The following is a 21,316-nucleotide window of genomic DNA, read 5'->3' on the forward strand; positions in this document are numbered from 1 at the left end:
CCCACACCCCCATGACATAGACAGAAGTAATACTGTATGATGCTCCGGTGGTGTTGACCATGGGCCTCTTGTGATTAGATTGAAATGTATGCAGACATGAACCGAGTGACTCACACGAGGCTCTTGGCCTCCAAGAGGACGCCATGACCCGATTCGTAGCCGCTGCCCAGAGATTCTGTGTTCCTCCCTTGGCGCCTGGTCATGCACTTGATAAGCTCCACAAGGTTGCCTGGCCTTGGCTCACAACACATGTCCGAGGTTTCTGGAATTCATGCATGACGTTTTGTTGTAATGTCACACAATGTGGTCGGTTGGTGAAGCGAAACTGTCAGTATAGCGTGTTTATACATCAGTGTTAGCTGGAATAAAATTATTTTGTAAATGGTGGATTTGTTTACAGCACACAAAAAACTCACAAATGAGAGGCAAAAGGAAGGGGACACAACAGATATGGCCGTACAATTTGTATTTATCGAAATTATATTCATAGAGCTGAGTTTTGCTTTTTTATTTTTTAAATCTCTAAATTCTAAAAAATTATTGAAAAAATTTCTCAGATCCTTTGGAGATGGATAGTGGCTAAAGCACACAATAAATAAGATAAATCAGCATTTCGATGAAATAAACTTCATACAACTTATTTTGTTTGCTCCATTGTGAAATACAGTTTGCTCTAAATTAACAATTAATTTAAACTGTAAAACAGCACTTAAGAGATATAAGCAATGGTTCATGACAACATGATTGCACAAGAAAACAAGTGAATTTAACAACGTTTCATCTCACGCCACAAACGTGGCCCATCGGAAGTGCAAGACAAACAGATCTCATTCCTAGAGAAGCCCAGTTTTGAAGATCTGCTTTCCTTCGCTTGTAATTAACAGAGGACAAATCATATGACTGTACAGTATAGCATAACGTCAGTGTCTTTGCTTTGCATATCAGCAATGCAATCTCGTCCGAAACGAACAAAAACACGGGCACTTCGGACTACAACCCTCGGGCACTTCGGACTACAACTACCAAGCTTCTCCGTGATGACGTCAAAACGTGACCCTTAGCGTGTCCCCAGGAAACCGATTTGATTAAAGGCCACGCCTCAAGCAGGAAGTCAGCGCAGCTTCATGTTTTCCCCAAGTTGGCCGACAGAAGTTGCAGTGTGAGAGCCGTTGGTAAAGATAAGGAACCATGGACAAGCTTCGACGTGTGCTCAGCGGCCAGGAGGATAACGAAGAGCTGGGCCTCACCGCTCAGGTGACAGTCACGGACAAGCAGATACAGCACAGTGACGCTCTCCACGTTTACACGCGTGCGTGGCCTTGACACGACGAGTTTCTCCCTCTTTCGCGTTTTCTTTTTCACAACTAAGTTTTTCGCGCGGCATTTGATTTGGGGACGGTGGTCGCGCGCTCCGCTCCGCGGGAAGAAGTTCGCATCTGTCTCTCTCTCGGTCTCTGTTCGCTCACACACACAGCTGGGAAGCTAACGCGCTAGTTCGTCTTTTGCACATCGGACATCCTCCCCGAACCACGTTCTGGTTCTCTTCTCTCGGGATTTGTTTTTGTTTTTTTGTTGTTTTTTCTTCTTCTGTTCTGGGACTCGGTTACTCACTACTGCGAGCGCTAGTTCGTATTCAACAGTATTGGTACGTCAGACTCAGTGCTGAAGAAATTTCAAATGTCTGCAACTCTGGGGGTCAGGTCTGGTGGTGGCTCGTTTCCTGACAGAAAGAGAAAGAAAAAGTGAACGAAAAAAAAGAAACACTTTTGGCCGCGTTACATTGTGCGGAGGAGTAATAAATTACGAGTACGTAACTTGTGGTTTGTCAATTGAATATTTACGTTATGCTCAGAGTTAGTCAATCCCTCGGTTGCACCGGCGTCGTCAGTATCAGTGCCTTTCGCACATCACTTGTGTGTATATATAAGTAGCTTTTCTTCGCAGAGTACTCACGCCCAGATTTGTACAAATTAATTGTTGTACTCGGTACCGTAAGGTAAGAATTTATTTTGAAAGAAAGGTACTTCGCCCCCACGGGAACAACCACCTTGGCCTGCACATCTCCGCATCCCCCGTGTGTTTCGCAAAGAATGTATCATGCCCGGACAAGCGGTTCTGAAATGTGTGTGTGTTAAATTAATGTCCGTTTCTGCAGTCTTTCATCGTACACAGTGTGTGTGTGTGTGTGTGTGTGTGCTTTCAACTTGACTTGTGTGTGTTAACATTTTTCTGTACTGCTGCTTTTTTTTTTTTTTTTTTTTTTTTAATTACATGCCTTTTCGAAGTGATGGATCCAGTAAGGTAAGTGGTTTTACTCTGTGTGTAACTGTGTTTGGAACGACTGAGGGAAAAAAAAAAAAAAAAAAAAAGCAAGTCTGTAGCGGAGCTCTTGGTCTCAGGTGAAATACAGTCAGTAGTACTACTAGTGTCACGTGCTTACAGCTGGTTCTAAATCATGTTGCAGCTGAACCGGAAGGTGTTTTGTTTAGCAATGTCTCCTGTTTTTGTTATAAGGAGCTTTTGGAAGCTGGGAGTTTTGAGTGAATTTAGGACACTTTTCCAAGCCACAAAGTCAGTGTGGTTTCTGTTAGTGATGCACTTATTTACACAGCTGTGCAATTTTTATGCAATTTGGGTAAGTACCTTGATCAAGCGTGCAAGCAAGTGTGTTGACTTTGAGTCTGGATCTTTAGAGTCTAAGGTGGAAGCTCTAAGGGACAGCTGGTAGTGTAGTGATTGGAAATGCTGCTTTTGGGCCCAAAGATTGCAGGTTCAAATCCCACCTTCAGCTGTAGTACCCCTTGAGCAAGGTGCTTACCCTAAATTGCCCCAGTAAAATTACCCAGCTGTATAAATGAATAAATAATTGTAAATACCTTAATGCTGTAAGTTCTTTTGCAGAAAAGTGTCAGCTAAATAATAAATGTAATAATTGTAAAATTCTCCATTACCTGCTGGCCTTAGTCATTACATGTGCAAGGGAGGTCAAATTTAGGGTTACTTGGGTGTATAATTTGGGTTTATTTTCCTTTTTTTAAATCTTTGCTTTATCTATAGGTGCTTTGTAGGGTAAGTGCCATTGTCAGTTGATTCTTGGTGGCCCTTTGCATGCTTTTAGAGGCAACAGACAGCACAGAAGTGAAGTACCGTTGCCTTGATTTGCCAGTGTCAAGTTTCTTTTTTTTTGGTACTCTTTTTGGTGGTGTTGGAGCCAAAGGCCATTTCATTGCATTTAAGTACTTAAATGATGAGACTTGTGTAATGTGGCCAGGAAATTGTAATTATTTTATTCCCACCGCCTGTTGTCATTTTATCTTTGGTCAGTTCCCAAACCAGCTATACCTATGAATGTGGTATATGTGGACTAGGGTGGGAGTGCTAAATTTCACCTTTTATGCAGAAACATTTGTTTGACATTTTGAGATGCAAGTCAAAAAAATTAGGTATCCCATCATGTTAAATTTTAATTAGTTTCCTAGCAAAGATCAAGCTTCTATTGATCTAGACTTTTGTGCACTTTATTGGATGTTGTCTTTTTGAGTAATACATTGGTTAAAGTATGCTTACACTTTTACTACTGTAAAATTTTAAATTTGCTTTTGCCCAAAAAAAGAATCTTGCGGTGTTTGTCTATCACAAGCACCAAAAAAACATAATCATTTAAGCAAAGAAACAATTGTTGTGGTATCGGAATGTATGAGCTCAACCCATTTTAGCCCCAAGTGAACAGGGCTGTGTCTAGGCACTGCAGTGTGACCTTGTGTTAAAGAAAAGGAGTGTGTTCACCAGATCCATTTCTGTTGGTTTGTTTATTTGGAAAGAGGGGTTGAATGCATCATGTGAGAGTAGCAGGATGTGGATCAGTGTGTCCTGCCATTTTTCCTAAAGGTCCTGGACACCTCCTCACTCAGCTATAGCACACGTGTGAAGTGGTTCATCATCTGTTTCGCTTCTGGCATCCTTTGCTCCATACTGGTAAGCACATTGTTTTTCTTTGCTTCTATATGCTGATTGATCCACGTTATTAAATAATGACATTTTATTCTTTCTGCAATTACTGTGAAGGGAGAAAGTGCATAATCTGTTTTGTGTGTAAATTTTAAGTCAAATCATATGTTACAGTACATTTTATGTAGCTGTCATTTTTCTGTAAAGCAACTCAGAATGTTAAGTTGCTTATTTATACAGCTGGGTAAGTTTTATTCAAGCAAGTTGGTGTTAGTGTATTTCTCAAAAACATGAGCAAGAGGTAGTGCTATGCCACTATTACTGCCACTACACTAATTTTTTTCCCCTTTAAACTGAGTTTTATATGCACTGACTTGTACTTGTCTGTACTTGTCTGTTACATATGGTTTGTACCAAAACTTCCTGACATTTATTTCTCATTGGGCCTTCCTGGAGTCCTCAAGAGCCCTTTGCCTTTTCTGCACACATTGTTTGTGTCAGTTCATTGCTCAGTTATCCCAGCAGAGTCTCATATGAGGATCTAAATGGACAGATCAAATTTGACTCTATAAACTGCTGAAGTTTTTGATCTTTGCAGAAGACACTTCCGAAAGTGAACCAGACAGTTGCGCCACCCACCTCGGTCAGAAAACGAGAACAACCCTAACATTACAAGGGTTCATGCATTTTGAAATAAACATTCTGTTGGGACAGATCAGGGTTTTGTTAGGAGAATGGTATCTTTCATAAAAGCAGCTACTCCCAGTGTCACATTGAGTGTGGGCACACGTTATCAGCTATCTATTGGAAGTAGTTCGTGCTCATCTGGAGTGGCCTGTTTGCTGCTGCTTTGTGTCTTTTGTTGACTTACGCTTATGCCACAGACCACATGCTTTCCCCTGTGTAAGCCACTTTGCAAGATGTAGTCCATTCTATATAGTTTGTAAGGGTATGACTTGGCACTGCTATGTCTGTTCCAGTTTGACTGGCAGAGCATACTGTGCTCTGTTGTCACTAGGTGTGTGTGTGTTCCTTTGGGAAAAAGGAATTTGGGCTCAATGCTAATAACTTTGGGAACACATGATGAATTGCAGAATTTTGTTTTGGTTGAATTATCCACTGATTATACTCCAATATGTCTTATACATAAGTGAGGTAAAGAAATTGTACAGATAGTTTTGAGAATAGTTGTATCTTATTGCAGAAAAGTTTTGTATTTTGCATTCTTATACCAGACACGACCACTAGGTGGAGTCACAACTTTGTTCTACTTACAGGATGTGATTAAAAAAATAAGTATGTAAGAATCTAGACTTCTACCAGTCAAACTTTGTGCAATAATTCAAACAGCCATTTAAGCACATTCTTAAAGGGTTTTTAGTTGTGTGTGTGTGTGTGTGTGTGTGTGTGTGTATCTTTATATATTATATAAGGGATGGCAAGGGTAAAATTACAAAGCACATTCTTTCCTTTTAAAGGAATTTTATTTTAAATTGTTAGAACAAGAGCAAGCGCTGACTACTTTGTGCTGAATTCAGTTGTGCCCTCAGTCATGCTGGATTTGAAGCTTGTGTCATATTTTGAATATGCGCAACTGCTCTCTTGTTTATCTTGGTTTTTGACCGCTTCTAATTTCCTTTGCTCTCATAGCAGATTTGGGGAGTTAACAATTGTAGTAATTCAGTTTTTGTTGAGTTTTAGTGTGCAGTGATACAGTAATCTTTTTCATTCCACTGAAACAGGGAACAGCACTCCTCTTCTTGCCAAATGGCATTAAGCTCTTTGCTGTCTTCTACACACTTGGAAACATTTCAGCCTTGGCAAGGTAAGCTCTTGAAATGGTTCTTCATTTCTTTGTAAAGCAAAAGAATGTTTTTGCTAAGGGGTCAGTCAGGTATACAGTCTGTATAATCATTTAGTATGAAGTTGTGTAAGAGTGAATTTCCCTCTGTGAACATACTATTAAATGAAAGCTGGTCTGTTCCTTGCAGTGCTAATTTCCCTATGTGATATATTGTCCTGCATCAGTGCTTAATGGTTTCTGCAATGTGCCCAGGCAGCTTTAATCAAATTTTCAGTTAATCTTTGAACCTTTGATATGTGAAATATTATGGCTTCAGAGAAGCCCATTGCCTGCTCTCATAGTTTTGCTATATGTAAGGTTTTGTGGAGCTGCTGGGTAGCTGGATTTATTTCATATGTACTGTTGGACTGTGCTAAGTGTGCAGGCCTAAAATTTAACTGCTTGAGGTTCATAGAATATGGCTTCACATCTCATTTGCCTGTGTTGAAAGAGGAAACTGTGCTATCCATGACCATCTATGATGTATTTAGTGTACTCGTATTGGATTATGGGTCTAGTTTGAGTTAATGAACTAGGTTTGGTATGTCGTTACCTCTCCATCTGTCTTCAAATGGCAGTATTCTATTACTGTACTGTTGGCTTATTCTTTGCCCTAATAAAGTGCTCCTGATAAATCCTACAATAAACTGAATGCAGGACATGCTGCTCTTCAGTAGAGTAAATTTAATGGTTGAACAGGAGTTTTACCATTGTGCTTGCTTGAAAAATGCAGACTGTTGTGCAGTTCACAGTTCTGTGATTTTCCTGCATCCACTGCAGTATGTTGACTGTTGCTGGATGTTTCTGTCTGAGGTTATGACTTTTCTGTAATGTTTGTTTAAATGTGTATAACTGAAAAATTCAGTTCTCTGAATTTGCTGCTGAAGTAGCATAGGGTTCTCTAGGGTCAAATATAAAGGTGTTAATTGTGACATACTGCATTGTCCTTGAGTATCTTTTTCTGTTGTAAATTCAGCAAAAAATACTGAAAGTTACATTTTGGGTAATTTTAAAATCCAGGGCATGTAAAACAACCTCTGGGAGATTTTGGGACAATTTGATGATACTATTCAGAGAACTGTAATTGCCAACCTTGGTGCTGTCTGGTTCAGAACTTGCCCTGCATTTGTTCTCCATATTTTTCTATCCACTTTTGAGAGGCTCAGGTTAACCCTGAAGGTCAAAGTCAAGTCTATCCAGGTGCTGCTCTGCTGTGAGATTCCAGTCCACAGCCTGTGTAACAAGCATTTCATTATGCATCTGCCCACCTCTTTCCACTCTTGTGAAAGTAATTCTTTTCAATCAGCTGATACACTACTTTCTCATAACTTTGTTACAGCAATTGCAGAAACATTATTTTGCTGTATTGTACTCATCTGCATCAGCAGAACTGTTTCGTGTCCATTTTTAGAATTTTTTTTTTTTTTTTTAAAGTGGGTTCAGGTGACCATTGTGTGAACAGGCAAGGTGTGCACTTATGGTCATGGATAAGCAGAGGATGCTTGTGCTTGAACTTGGATGCTGAGGAAATGCAGAACATTTAGTGTACATTTTGAGTGAAATTTTTCCATGTCACTAGGTCTCCCAGCACTGCTACTAAATGTACAGATGTTACAAAAGGAATCCCTGGCCGGACTGCAAATAGTTCCAATTCATCATAAACACCACTTTAAAACTGGCCTGGACACCAAAGATTCGCTCACAGCGATGAGCTGAATAAGACTACTTGTTGTTCTGAAGGTGCACTATTCAGTCAGACCATCTTGGGTCAGTGGTGCTGTGAATCTCATGTTCACTGCTAACTTATCCCACCACTTGGGTGCTGGGTTAAATAAAGCATGTAAGCAAGGGTACCGAGTGTAGGCTTTATAGAGATGACAAAGAATTGAGAAAATAGTGCATGGTGAGACCTACAGGTAGACCAAAAACACCGATGATGGACAGGCGCTCATAAGTGTAAAATGTGCTCTGCTCAGTTGTGAAGTATTTCCTTCACATGATTACCTGGGTCCAAAGAATTAAAGCTTATTGGATTGTACCTCATTTAGAATCTGTTAAAACTGGGAGCACTGGTGACAACAGGTAATGTAATTGAGTCCTTAAACCCTACAGTTTCCATCTTCACACCTGCTCACTACTGGCAGCATTTCCTTGTCATGTGATGCTACAGTGCAGAGTTGCTGAAGGGGGGGAATTGTATCGTTTGGTTGCTACTTGAAATCTTGTTCTTATTGAATCTCCCTTTTAAACTGCATATTCCTTATTACACCTATTGTTTTGAAGAGAGGCACATTGGCTGGAACTTTGAATTTCTTTGTTATAAACTGTAAATGAAGTGTAGCTCATACTAGACTTTTAATAAAATTTAATGTCCAAAGAATACAGTTTTTAGTTTTTTTTTTTTTTTTTTTCTTCTTCTTCTTCTCTCTCTCCTTGAATTTGGAAGGTGATGTCATTTGGGAAGATGACATTCTAAGGATGTGGTGATCTCATTTGGTTGAGGAGATGGCTCGTGCAGCAAGTGAGAGAGTGGCTTTCGGGCTTATGTTGGTTATTGGCTAAACTGAACAATTCTACTAAAGTTGCTCTAGACACTTTGCTTAGCTGATGCTGTTTACCCATTTATACCATTTATTTCTGTAGCAACTGAGGTTAACTATTTCTTACTCAAGGGTACTGCAAAAGGGTGTCTTCTGGGAACCAAGCTGTCAGTCTTCAGCTCCAGTCTAGCCAGTCCACACACCATGGGAGCCGAACAATTCTTGTTGCTTCTGCTATCTTTTAGTGATCACATCTACAACACAGCACAACAGGGTTTTAAATCCCAGAGGTAGAAACTTTCCTTTTGTTCCTGCAGCACCTGCTTCCTGATGGGACCTCTGAAACAACTGAAGCGAATGTTCGATCCCACCCGGTTGATTGCCACATGTGTGATGCTGGTAATTGCATAAACTGTACTGTTCTCATCACAGGAAAGAGACTGAGCTAAGTCTTGCTTTGGGGGGAAAAAAATAGCTTTTCTAATGAAAGTAATAAACCCAGCAGATTAGTGTTCCATGCTTTTTCAATCATAAAAGGGAATGGCTGTTAATTGTATAGCTATAGCCTAAGTGTAAGTATTTTATTTGAGATGCTCTCTAAATGCAGTCTTACTGATTGTAGTAACCTTGTTTTTCTATCCAAGTCAGCTTATTAACAGTGACCTGGTGACACATTTGCATGGGGAAATCTATAGTGTTTTGCCATATTGATTTTCATATGTCCAGAATCTACCCAGTATATATAAATGATTATAGAAATAATATGGTATAAGAAGTTCTCAAGGTAGCCCCCCAATATCAAATAGTTTCTGACTACTGGTGCATTCATTTATTGATAAAATATATTACCTGCTTACCTGTTACTTGTTCTTGTCAGTGTACCCAGAAGGACAGTGTGTACTTTCCTAGATAGTACATGCATACATGAAGTCAGTTCCAGCTAGGTGTCAAGTTTTAAACTATCTGGCTTTAGTTGGAAGCTTCTAGCTAAAGGGATGCTGCTTATCAGAATTTTTTTTGTGCTCTGTGCTGTAAATCTTTCCATACAGTTATAGGAAAACAAAATGTATGCCATTTGGTATTTTGTTTCTTATGGTGTAGTCTTGAAGTGTAATTTTTAAATTCTTCCTTTCCTAGCTCTGCCTCATTTTGACTTTGTGTGCAGTTTTTTGGGTAAGTTAGTTCTTCTGCATATACAAGTCTTCTGTCAACATTTAAAATGAGATGCTGGATTACTGTGCAAAGGAAGAGTAACAATGCAAGTATTTCCCCACAGTGGCAGAAAAAGGTACTGGCCATTCTCTTCTGCATATTACAGTTCTTGGCAATGACATGGTAAGTCCTTTCCTCTGTCTTTTAGAAATGCTACATTTTGGAAAGACTTTTTTTTTTTTTTTTCCTCTCTCCCCTCTCTCTTAAATCCCTGAGACTTTTCTCATATAGTACAAATGTGTTTCACTGGTCATCCCCCACATGCCCCAGTCTGAGAGTCACTTGCTTATATCTGTACTAGACTCACGTGATTGGCTGGAACCCAGGCTGAAGTTGTACAATTAAATCCCCTTTAGCGGTAACCACCTTAGACAGGCAGAGTGCACATGTGATCTGTCAAGACATGGAGTGTCCACAACTTGCCTTCTCCCTAATAGTGCTTGGCAGTACCAGCTGCCCCGTTAAGTGGAGATAGTGGTCCCAGCAATCCGGCCCATGTAGTGCCAGGGAATTAATGTGTTCAGTGCACCTGGTGTCAGCTTTGTGCCACTCGCAGTGGCTGTGGAGACAATTGAGGGCATTGAGGATGATTTGTCTTGGCATTGCACATCCATTAAGTCCCCGTCCCCAGCATATTGTGCTGATATTAATGAATGTTAAGACATGTTGACAAAAGCAGCCTTTTCACAAGATAATAGTTCATTATTGTTTATATAATTTAGAAATTTGGACAGAACAAGTGAATTTAAAATATTTCAAGTCACAAAAATGTTGGTTTAATACAATATAATGGAAGTGTCTAGTTTCTTCCATATAGGCTATATATAGTTAGAGCACTAACAGGTGTCTGCTGTATCACTGTCAGAAAGACCTTAATAGTACACCTCACAAAATGTAATTCACAATGTATATTAAACTCAGTTTACTTAGTGATAGGTGTTTGTTATGCCTAATGCACCCCTTAAGGCAATTACTCAAAAGTCTGTTTAAGTTAAGATACCTTAAAAGAATGTCACTCTTGGAGATGTTTTTTCCAAAGGAAACCTGTGTTTTGACCCATATGAGTCACAAAAATGAGGGGCATATGCTTTAATGCAGTATATGCAATTGCTGTAATTGGAGATGTCCACACTCATCCCTGGGGCAGCCTCACTTTACACCACATATGCTGTTTCTTCTGGAACCCAAGATGGGTGCTTTACTAGGGGGTTCATGGGTTTGCAACCCATTTGGTGAAATGTCTTCCTCATGGCCCTGCAGCCACTCCTACCCGGGGCAGATGGGTCTTACTCCTGTCATTAAATGAGCTAAACATACCCTTAGGGCTCGAGGTGGAATTGTTAATCCCATCAGTTAAACGCGTCATGACCTCAGTGGCCGGCATTGAGGAACCTCAGACTCCAGATGCTGACAGCAGCTACACTTCGGTCGTTTTTCCTCCCTTTACGTTAGATGCAGTTAGTGTGTTAAATGTGTTTAAGATACAGCCTCATTTTATTTTCGGTAGCGTTTTGAAATTTGAAATGCTGCAAAAATGCCATGCAAGCTTTGTATGTTTTACAGCCCTTCTGTGAACCAAATGAAATGTCTCCTGTACTGACACAACGTGGTAGTTGTACACATGTCGTAAATCTTTTGTTTTGCTCCTGGGATTTTGATGAAGGAGCAGATATTACTCTGTTCCATGAATTCAGGTCTGGTTTTGTTAGTTTGAGGTTTAAAGCCACTGCTAAAGCTAGCTGAGTCTACAGTGTGTGGCATTTGACTTAGAGGAACAGTCTGTAATAAGAATGTCCTGATGATGTGGCTGCATGTGCGTCTTTGTGTGGGTGGCCAGAGGGACATCTATCTGCCTGCGTATAGTCAATACGTCACCAAGTCTGCCTTTAGTTTAATTGCTGTCGTTTCCTAGACTCTTCTTCCCTCACCATGAGTCACAATTGTGGCCTCGCCACATCCAGCGAACAGTGTGGTTGAAGCACCTGTGTGCTCTGGCATCTTGCACACGTGTGGGAACACTCACACCTTACTAGCACATTCTGCCTCCCACACATACAAACACGGAGCATATGGATTTCCCTGTTTCCCCCTCTTTTTTTCCCTTCTCTGGACATGGTATACAATTCTGCTTGCATGCACAGAAGTAAGATGAGTATCATGGTAAGCCTCTGTCCCTTTACTGCCCCTGGCTTTTTTTTTTTTTTTTTAAAAAAAAAAAAGTCAACCCCATTTATTTGGTCATATAAACATTTTTGATATTGCTGGATATATTTATATTCAAGATGCCCCTCTATCGCCAGAATAACATGAGTGTAAAGAGTTTAAGATTAATGTGACTCATACATCTTACATATGTGTTCTTTATATTACATTCATTAATTTAGTCGACACTATTCCCCAAAGCAACTTGCAACATTCAGTTGCTCAGTTATTCACCCATGTATTTGGGTGGTTTTATTTATTGTGTGTGTGTGTGTGTGTGTGTGTGTGTGTGTAAGTACCTTGGTTGAGAGCACTCCATCCAAAGGCAGCAGTTCTAGCTACTGTGCTCCCTGCTGCCCCATATTATTTTAAGGTTTTGGGGCAGTAGCAGAAAGAGAAATTTCTTCCTTTTTATTAAGATATAACAAAACACAAATCATCTGTGGACTAGTAGTACCTACAAATATATAAAATGAAGACCACATCAGGGAAAAGACTAAGTTTAGAATGTTTATAGGAGAGAGAATTTTCCTTTTAGGGTTATTCACTAAATTTACATTTCCAAGGATAACATTGTCATTGTTTTTTTTATGTAATGAAGGGGTTATTATATAAGTTATTTTACATTAATGTGAGGCCAGATTATGATCCTTTTTGGTTTAAGTACTTTGCAAGCCAGGGCTGTAAGCTACCTCTCACCCAACGCAAGGGGATTATCTGTGACGTTTAACTGGATTTTAGAGACTAATTGAATTTTTCTGTTCCACTGATTTCACCGTCAGTCCCTGTCCCATCAGGTTCAGAGAAATGGCACAGTTTTGTAACTTTAACTGATTAAACAAGCAAATAATTCTGTTGTGTAACAGTGACTTGCTTCTCCATTGTTTCTTTCTACTGTCCTCAGAGACCAGTTTGTAATACTGTCTCAACCTTTTTATCCCTCCAGGTACAGCATTTCCTACATTCCCTTTGCCAGGTAAGCAGCTTTCCACACAGACCTCAGAGTCCTCTTGGTGGGTCGCCCCACAATTTTTATTTTTTTTTTTTTTTAAATTTGCTTAGCTAATGTTCTGACCCAGAGCAACAAGTTGTATTTTAGCCAGTTCCACAATGGAACGATTGTCGAATATGTGGTTTCATGCTTAATACAACAAACAGTAATTGTCTTAGATTTGAACTGTCAGGCTTTTGTTGACAAAAGTTAATTGTAGCATCATATGCTGCCTGTTCTCTGCCAAGTTACAGCACCTCAAACTTGACATCTCTTAACCACTTCTGTCCCATTTAACATGTGTATTAGTATTCACAACTTAGTATGCCTGGTGCTACTGTATTGTAATGCTGACACTACTCACATTAATGCCATCTGTAATAAAATGGGGAAATGTTGGGGTCAGTCAATATCAAACATAGAGCATGGTCTGTGTCTGATCGCACTTCTCAAATCTGGCATTGAGCTAATTTTATAAACAAATAAGGTTCTTTCACAACACATTTTTAGTTTCACATTTCTTTCAGCATTTTGGAAAGGTTTGTGTCCCCCCCCCCCCCTCCTGTCCTTAGTATCGACATGTGCTCTTTCTCTTCAGCATTGAGTACAGTAACTATTTCCAGGGTTTCAGTAAGACTCTTTCCATATGAGGGCTACATTCCCCTGTTTACACATACTGTCCTTTGAGACATCTAAGAAAGAAATGTTTGTGAATCAGTATGTACCAAGTCCCATGTGCAGCTTACTAGAGAATAATTAAAATCCCCTGTGCATTTATTGGACAAAGGCAGAGCAAACTGTCAGCTGCCTGTTTGTTTGTGTCATCCACAAATGGCAGCAGGCTGGAGGATCGCACACTGAAGTGGGGGTGGGAATGGGATTGTTTCTCTTTGTGGGTGGGGGTGACATTTTTGGTACGTGATTCCTCCAATAAAAACATGTTTTTATTTACTATTGCACTGTCCTGGGTGTTCTCCTACCATATGGCATGGAGTCCTGGCCCATAGCCATCAAAGGATCCAAGATGGACATATGGTGCCTTTTTTTTTTTCCCCCTCCTTCCAGACCCCCCCCCCCCCCAAAAAAAAAAAATACTTTTTGAGTTCTTCACTACAGTATTTCACATTTATGTAATTATTGTGCTATATCAATGTATAGTACCTCATTGTGTTTAAAGGCTTGTTTTTTTTTTTTAGTTTATTCAATAAGGAATATTAACCATGAGGTTTTCATCCAGACTTGATGTTCAGTGGGTTTATGGTGTGAAAAGTAATATAATTGTGAAGCGTCTCGCAGAGAGTCTTTACATTTCAGACAATACTGTGGAGTTTGTTCATTTTTAAAGAACAAGAGCTCTATGTAAGAAAATTGTAGTACTGTGTCCTTTAACTCTTATTCAGTTCTGTATTGTCTAGAGGTGTTCATCACATTAATGTAAACCTCTCAATGTGGTTTGGTTTAAATAACTGATCTTAACACAAGTCTGAAAGCTTTTCATGTGGCTGATAAACACATGGTGAGACCATCCTGATGCTTTTTTTTTTTTTTTTAATTTTATTTTCACTGAAAACAATATCAATTACTTGCATTAGGACTGGTGGTGGTGATTTGGTTTTGAGCTTTGGAGGTTGACAACCCATTTGTCAGTGTCAGCCTTTCTGTGTTGGCGTTCAACACGCTCACAGGTGTTTCTGCAATTTCCTCCACCCTCTGACAGATGAGGAGTCTCCTCTCCTGTCAAGTGAAGAGGGGGGTTGAGATCAGGGTGCAGGCTAGAAGAAAAGTAAATATGGATACCCTCATGTATATGTAGGATTCTGGGATACTGATGAAGTGCTGTTAAGTTAGCCCTGACCTGCATGATGTCATATTCCTTTGTTACCCATATTTAAGAAATGGTTTTAGGAAAATCTCTGATCTGAATTATATCCTAATGGTTTTTTTAAACAGGGATATATTGTAAGATCAGTGAAGTTTAAGAAATCTTTTCAGTTACTATAATGTAGTATTGTGTTCAGTTTGATTTTAATCACCTTTATTTAGTGATAAAATTCCAGAAATGGTGTTGAATATTTAGCTTGCTCAATTTTTACTAATCAGTTCTTTGGCACTAAACATCCAAGTAACCCCATGTCCTCTCAGAAATGTTGTAATGCAGCCATTGAGTGCACATCATTAGTCACTGGGTTGTAGCTCATCCTATCAATCACTATTCCATATATATGGTGTATGTGCTTTGCCACATAGGTTCTATATATAGCCATATCCCATTTAAAAACCTGCTTTTTTTTTATACACATGTGCAGCTAGGGGGATCAGTATTCTGGTTTCATCAGGAAAAAATTCATGATTTAGTGGACTGTTTTGTTAAATTTACCAGTAAAGTGGCCTGTGCAGGGTTTGATTGGGACAGAAGAGGCATGTTTCCATAGCTCCATGTTTAGGGGTGGAAACTATATTTATCAAGCCCAGGGATGGGCACCAGCTCCTTTTGCATCCGCCCACTCTCCTCCTCCTCCCCCCACCCCCCCCCCCCCTTTTAAAAAAAAAAAAAAAAAAAAAAAAAAAAACCTTTAGTGGTTTCACACCTCCTCCTCATCCAGTCAGTTTTGAGCAAGGGATGCAGTTTCTGCATAGCAACACACAGTGGCAGGGAACACAACAGCATGACCTTGTTCTGCTGTTGCTGTGGTGATGGCTAATATTGCATCATCTCAACATTACCTGGGGGGCTGGATCGAATGGAAAGGGAACTGGGGGGGGGGGGGCCTTTCATCATTCTGAGCATGTGCCACTTTCCCGCCAAAACAGGGTTAAATATTCATGAGCCCCTCCCATACAACCACAACAAAGGAGAATGTACACAAAGAGCTGATCCTTTCAGAACAATGTGTGTAGCTGAAAGCCTTGCGGGTTAGTAAAGTTAATTGTCTTCTCGTAGCTCTGCAGCAAGGACTGGTGCTGGGAAAGAAATAGTTTCCATTTTTCTGTTTTACAAAATTCAGTTTTTGCAACCATCAGTTCAATAAGCACTGTACAGTAATTTGACCACATCATAAAAATGTGTAAAATTTAAATAGTCCCTTAATTGTTTTTTTGTATTTGTTTCTAGGGATGCTGTCATGAAGTGCTTCACAACCTGCCTGAGTTAAAGCTCATCTCCATTTCATATTAAGACTGGTGACAAAAGTGTAATATATTTTCTTATCTGTGCCTTTAAGGTTTTCCTACAAGCCTGCTTTATTAGTGTTTACTAAATCCTTTAATTATACTTGGAAAATTGAGTTTTTTGTGTGTGCTTTTTATGTGAGGGTGAATGCTTGATGAAATATTAACCTTTAAAATACTGTATCCTAAAAGATCTTCCTGTGATTTTCTTTGAAAGGGGGTCAAGTTGGATTTTCAAATTTTACAGGCAACATGTATAAAACAGTACTTAATGAAGATATTGTGTGTATATATGAAAGAGGGGTGCAGTGTTTCTAATTGCAGTCCTGGAGACAAACTAGGTATTCAGATGTCTCATTCTGCACTACAGGTGATGTACCATGATTAGTTACTATAGTGTTGGAAAAGATTTACATATGATTTTCAGCAGCAATACAATAAGCTTGTTTTTCATATGAAAACTTTGCCCCTGAAAATAAATTTACCCCCCCATCATTGTTTCTTGTGTCTTGTAATAACAATTAATAAAGTAAAAGTCCTTCTCAATGAAGAATTCTGACCAGAGCAAATAATAAGCTAGGCTTTGTGTGCATAAGGCACTGATATGTTAAAATGCTGCTGTTGTATCTGTTTCACATGGCTGTTAGACAGTGCTGTTCTGGAGTGATTACAAAATGATTAGATGTGTGAGGGCCCTGGTCCACCTCACAGGGATCCTTCCCCCCCCGTTGCTTTAGCTGAAGAAGCAGATTCAGAAATGTAGCTCAAATACAAATGCAGTGGAAATTTTATTTACTATGCTTAGGTAAAATAATGCTCAGTCACTGGCAGTTTCATATTCTGTTGTGTTCTATACCAGTTTGACTTGCCTTATTAAGGCTTTGTAACATGAAGTAGTTTGCATACTTGATGAGGTTTGTTTGAGGTGAGCAGAAAATTTCAGTTCCTGGAGACTTTGTTACCAGGGCAACAGAAAACAATTCTGTTTACCACACCTATCTATACCGAAAACATGTGTTGACCATTGTATTGAGGAGAATTGGTTTGTGTGGCTCAGCCCTTTGATGTGGCAATTTAAAAACAAGGGAATGTTTTTATTATTCTCTGCAGCTTATGCTGCATAATGTGGTGGTTGGCATTTACTGGCCAAAAAAAAAAAAAAAAACTAAGTCTGGGGTGGCAAATGACATAGTAAATCCTGCCAGAAAGTCTGACAGATGCCAGTTGCAGATATTAAGCTATGGCACCACCCCCAACCCCCAACCCCCCCCCCCCCCCCCCCAAAGCCTTGGGGGGACTGGGGCTCATAAGGATTTCCACAATTTTACGTGATTTTTAGAGTACACAAATTTAGTCATAGCACAGAATTGAACCTGCAGTCACTTAGCGAAACCATATTTCTGTGATTATGGTTTGTCCTTTGTAATTTTCAATATGAAGTGACTTGTCTTATGTGTTGTAATCCAAAATGCTGCATGTTAAGAGCTTAAAAGCAGTGCTATTTTTGTTGCTGTTTATCTCGCCATGAGCATCGCCTATTTTAGTGAAGCTGTGCAAGTGTACATCTAGTCCCAGAAATTAGTCCCCCCCCCACATCTAAACTACATAACTCTTAGCTGACCTGGACTGATTATTGGACACATTCAACAAATGGCTCATTCTTGCTAATAAAATACAGCATCCTTAAATCTATTACACCTTACATATTTGTCCCGTGCTTGTTTATGCGGAAAGTTACTGTTTCTTGTAAAACATGTTTTCATGAACTCTGTGAATTGACTGCTGTGTCTGCTTGCAGGCAGCATGATGGCTCCGCAGGTAGTGCTGTGCCCTTGTAGTTCCACAGTTAATTGTGTGGCCTTTATTGTATGCCTGTGTATGGGTGTCTCAAAATATAGTGGCAGTATAAAACTGAGGATGTACACCACCTCACGTACTGTCAAAAGGGATTTACTCCAGTTAGGCAGTGAACATGTCTGAATAGATGGAGGATTTGTAGTAGTTTTTTAGGTTTGCTTACAAATAAATACAAAAAAAGTAATGACCCAATTTTTGCATCACATTTATAACCTAATTGTAATTCACTGAGTTGAAAGGGGAAAAAAAAAGCATACTTTGAAAATGCATATTATCATGATTTGATGCACAATACAATTTTTGGATCAGGTGGTCAAAGAGCAGACCCTAATGTTCTTTCAAAGAATAAGGATCTGGATGGTTTGTGTATGTGCCTGAAACTCAAAACATGCCAAGGAGGGAGGGAAGGGGGGGAACTCATGGTAGTCAAACTATCATTTCTCAGTTTTTGTGCCTCTTGGATGGTAGTTTTGTATTGCATTAAACTTGCCGATAGGCCTCCTACAGACATGCTAGAGAGGTGTGAATCCCAAATTATGTACACTGTGAATGTCGCTACTGCGTTGCCATGACAGAGGTACATTTGATTGAATATTTTTTGATATATCATGAAGAGGTGACAAGTTAGGAACACAGTGTAGTGAATTGATTCAGTTTTGATTTCAGGGGTGTTGTAATGTCAGACTTCCATACAGGACTTGAAGAGAGGGGATAGCCCTAAAGTTCGTTGTGGAAAAATACGGTTTCATCTGGGTCAGTTGTCTGTGTTAGTCGTTGACCTGAGCCGTATACTAACGTGGCTTTGTGTCGGACGGCGTGGTTCGGCGACGCTCATCCTGGCCACGCCCCCCGTCGTCATCTGGGCAGCGCGTTCTTGCGTCATTCTGGCCACGCCCTCCGCCCTTAGCCGATATAAAACGAAGACAGGACGGGGACGTCAAAGCAACCAGACGCCAAGGGGCCGCTGAACAGGTGGCATCGCTGTTGCCTCCTCCACCACCACCCCGCCCCCCCTTTCTTTGCGGATGATGTCCTTGGAGCTGCGCTCGGTGACATATCACTCTTCCTATTTTTTTATGTAAGACCGGCGTCATAGTTACTTTTCTATCTTAATAAAAATGCCTTTTCCACCGATTACTCTGCATCCGCGGATTTCTTCCCCGGGGAAGGAGCTTTTCAGGAAGAAGAAACCCAACATCGTACCTCCTCAATCTGTGCTGAACGGTGCTAAAACTAGTAAAGAAGAAAAAGACTGTGAGTGTGAGAAGGAGAAACTGTCTACCTCTTGGCCATCGGCGAATCTCAAGCAGCTGGGACTGAAGCCGCAGCCGCAGGCGAGCAAACTTCCCACGCCGCACAGAGCGGCGCTGGACGTGGGCGCGGAGGGCAAGAGCTCGTGGCTGGCACTGCCGCCGCCGCCGCCGCCCGTGTCCAGCTCGTGCGACAGCGTGGCCCGCTCCAGCTCGGGCGAGTCCGGCGCGCACAAGGGCAGCAAGCACTCGTCCAGGAGCTCCCTAGCCAAGGAGGAAGGCGACGAGGAGATCCGCTTCACGCTGAGCCTCACCCCGGAGGCCATCCTGGTCATCCAGAAGCGCAACCTGGAGAAGCAGATGATGGCCAAGCAGCAGAAGTGCTGCGCGTCGGGGGACTTCAGGCACAGGCGCGTCTTCCCGTCGAAGCGCGCGCAGGGGGGCTCGAAAAGTGGCATCCCCGCTGCTTCCAAGCTGGAGAACCCGGAGGACATCCGCACGATCGTGAAGATCTCCCTGCTGAACGACCAGTACAAGTACGACGACGTGGAGTACGAGGAGGAGGACGGCGACGTGGACGAGACGGTCATGAGGAAGTGTAAAGAGTGGCTCAAGGGGGTGGAAAGTGCCGCGGCTTTCAGCAAAGTGGACAAGCTGGCCAGTGTACAGCACCTGAAAAGCTGCTGATGCCGCCGCCGCCGCTGCCTCGGTGGGTGGTGGACAGCGGAGCGGGCTTTGGTTTGGTCTCCAGCCGCACCGTCTGGGCGGAATGTCTCCTGCGTCCTGGATGGATGGAGCCTGTGCGTCAGGAACAGACGCGCGTCGCCATCGCCGTGGCTGCAGTGCTGCTGCTGCTGCTGCTGCTGCTCATGAGCGCTGCTTCTTTGCACAGAGCCTTGTCCTCACGAAGCTTTCCCCCCTCGCTCGTGGTGTGTGTACGGAAAGGAGGGATGGATTGATGGATGTCGGGCTGGGAAATGTCGGCATCAACAGGAGGATCCCACTTGTTAGCCTGTTTCCTTCCCTTTGTGCTGCCGAACAAAAGGGGTTGGCGAGACAGGCGAGCTGATGACTGTTTTATTATCCTGTCTGACACACGTTTGTATGTTGCAGATGCTGAATAAAGAAGGTGTCACACGAACGAAGCAAAGAAACGTTGTATTTATAACGGGACCAGCCATGTACAGTATTTATTATGCAATTTAGCCCACGTATTTCTTTGCACATGTGGTTTTGTTTATTTTCGACTTTCTACACAATAAATGCGTAAAATGTACGAATGGTGTCTGAATCATTGAGATACGACGATCTTTTTTTTTTTTTTTTTTTTCCCCCCTTGAATTTCTGCGAGGTTTTGGCGTAGTTCAACTCGAACGCGATGACAAAGACAGGTGCCGGTGTCCATTCTCTTTGTGTTCGCACTACAACACGGTAAAGAACGAACGAGAAGTGATGCTTTGAAAAAACGTCGATAATCAGAAGCGACAGGTGTTTTTTGTATCATAGCTTATATAACAAGGATTCCTTTATTAGATACAACCCTTGTATTAATGATAAATTTTCCTGATAATGCGTTCTGCATATGCTTGCTATGTTTAAAAAAAAAAAAAAAAATTCTGGTGTCTGATTCGGCGTGTTTTGACAGCTGAGATTCTGTAAATGTGTATGGATAACAAAGGAGGAAAAGGGGTATCTTCAGTACCAAACTTCTTTACCGTTGTAACCTTTCCACAAGCCTTCCGAAAGAAATAATGTAGCCGAGGTTTGTGTCATGAGGGAACAATTATTGCTGGTATGATCCTGGGTTCGAATCTCGCTCCTGCTGTACTCTTGAGCCTAGACACTTACCTTGAATAGATACCTCTAGAATATCTTGGCGTTGAAAAAGGAAATATATGTAATATTGTTGCCTTGGACAAAGGTGTCAGTTAAAGATTGATGGAAAGCTGCAAAATTTAATAGGGATTTATAGGAAATTTTTCAGATGGAGCGAATGAAAACTGACGCGCAGTCATCACGGTAGTGACCTTTGAAAGGTAACAGCAGTTGCGTTGCGGATACATCATTGTGTCACCGTGTGGCGGTGACTCCCACACCTGTGGTCTGGCATGGAAGAGGTTCCCGTGTCCAACCCCCCCCCCCCTCCGAGACGCAGGAGCCTTTGGACTGTCTCCAGGACTCGGGGGACGCTGGCTGACCGCGCTCGTCTCAAACGACCAATGGGAAGCGTTAAACCGTCGCTATGGCAACGGCTCCGTAAACAGGGCGACCAACGGGGCACGTTCAAGCAAAATTCGCCTGTGTT

At 41.3% G+C, this 21,316-nt stretch overlaps 2 protein-coding genes across 2 annotated transcripts; both read left to right on the top strand.

Annotated features, from left to right (window-relative positions):
- Positions 1–1,112: 1,112 nt before the first annotated feature.
- sft2d1 (SFT2 domain containing 1) lies at positions 1,113–17,069 on the top strand. The gene is made up of 8 exons (XM_018738140.2): positions 1,113–1,254; positions 3,889–3,975; positions 5,691–5,773; positions 8,649–8,730; positions 9,469–9,504; positions 9,608–9,666; positions 12,692–12,721; positions 15,849–17,069. Exons 1-8 carry the CDS (start codon positions 1,189–1,191, stop codon positions 15,886–15,888), a joined length of 483 nt encoding a protein of 160 aa, XP_018593656.1. The 5' UTR covers positions 1,113–1,188; the 3' UTR covers positions 15,889–17,069.
- An 87-nt stretch (positions 17,070–17,156) lies between these two features.
- On the top strand, positions 17,157–20,152 carry prr18 (proline rich 18). Its single transcript, XM_029254214.1, has one exon. The coding sequence runs from the start codon at positions 18,880–18,882 to the stop codon at positions 19,696–19,698; it is 819 nt and encodes a 272-aa protein (XP_029110047.1). The 5' UTR covers positions 17,157–18,879; the 3' UTR covers positions 19,699–20,152.
- The last annotated feature ends 1,164 nt before the right edge of the window (positions 20,153–21,316 follow it).

Source organism: Scleropages formosus, chromosome 8 (genome assembly GCF_900964775.1).
Source record: "Scleropages formosus chromosome 8, fSclFor1.1, whole genome shotgun sequence".
Lineage (NCBI taxonomy): Eukaryota > Metazoa > Chordata > Actinopteri > Osteoglossiformes > Osteoglossidae > Scleropages > Scleropages formosus.

Coding starts and splice junctions, on each gene's coding strand:
- sft2d1 (XM_018738140.2), top strand. CDS start 1,189: ATGGACAAGCTTCGACGTGTGCTCAGCGGCCAGGAGGATAACGAAGAG. Junction 8,731..9,468: donor TTGCCACATGTGTGATGCTG/GTAATTGCATAA, acceptor TTCCTTTCCTAG/CTCTGCCTCATTTTGACTTT. Junction 9,505..9,607: donor CTTTGTGTGCAGTTTTTTGG/GTAAGTTAGTTC, acceptor ATTTCCCCACAG/TGGCAGAAAAAGGTACTGGC.
- prr18 (XM_029254214.1), top strand. CDS start 18,880: ATGCCTTTTCCACCGATTACTCTGCATCCGCGGATTTCTTCCCCGGGG.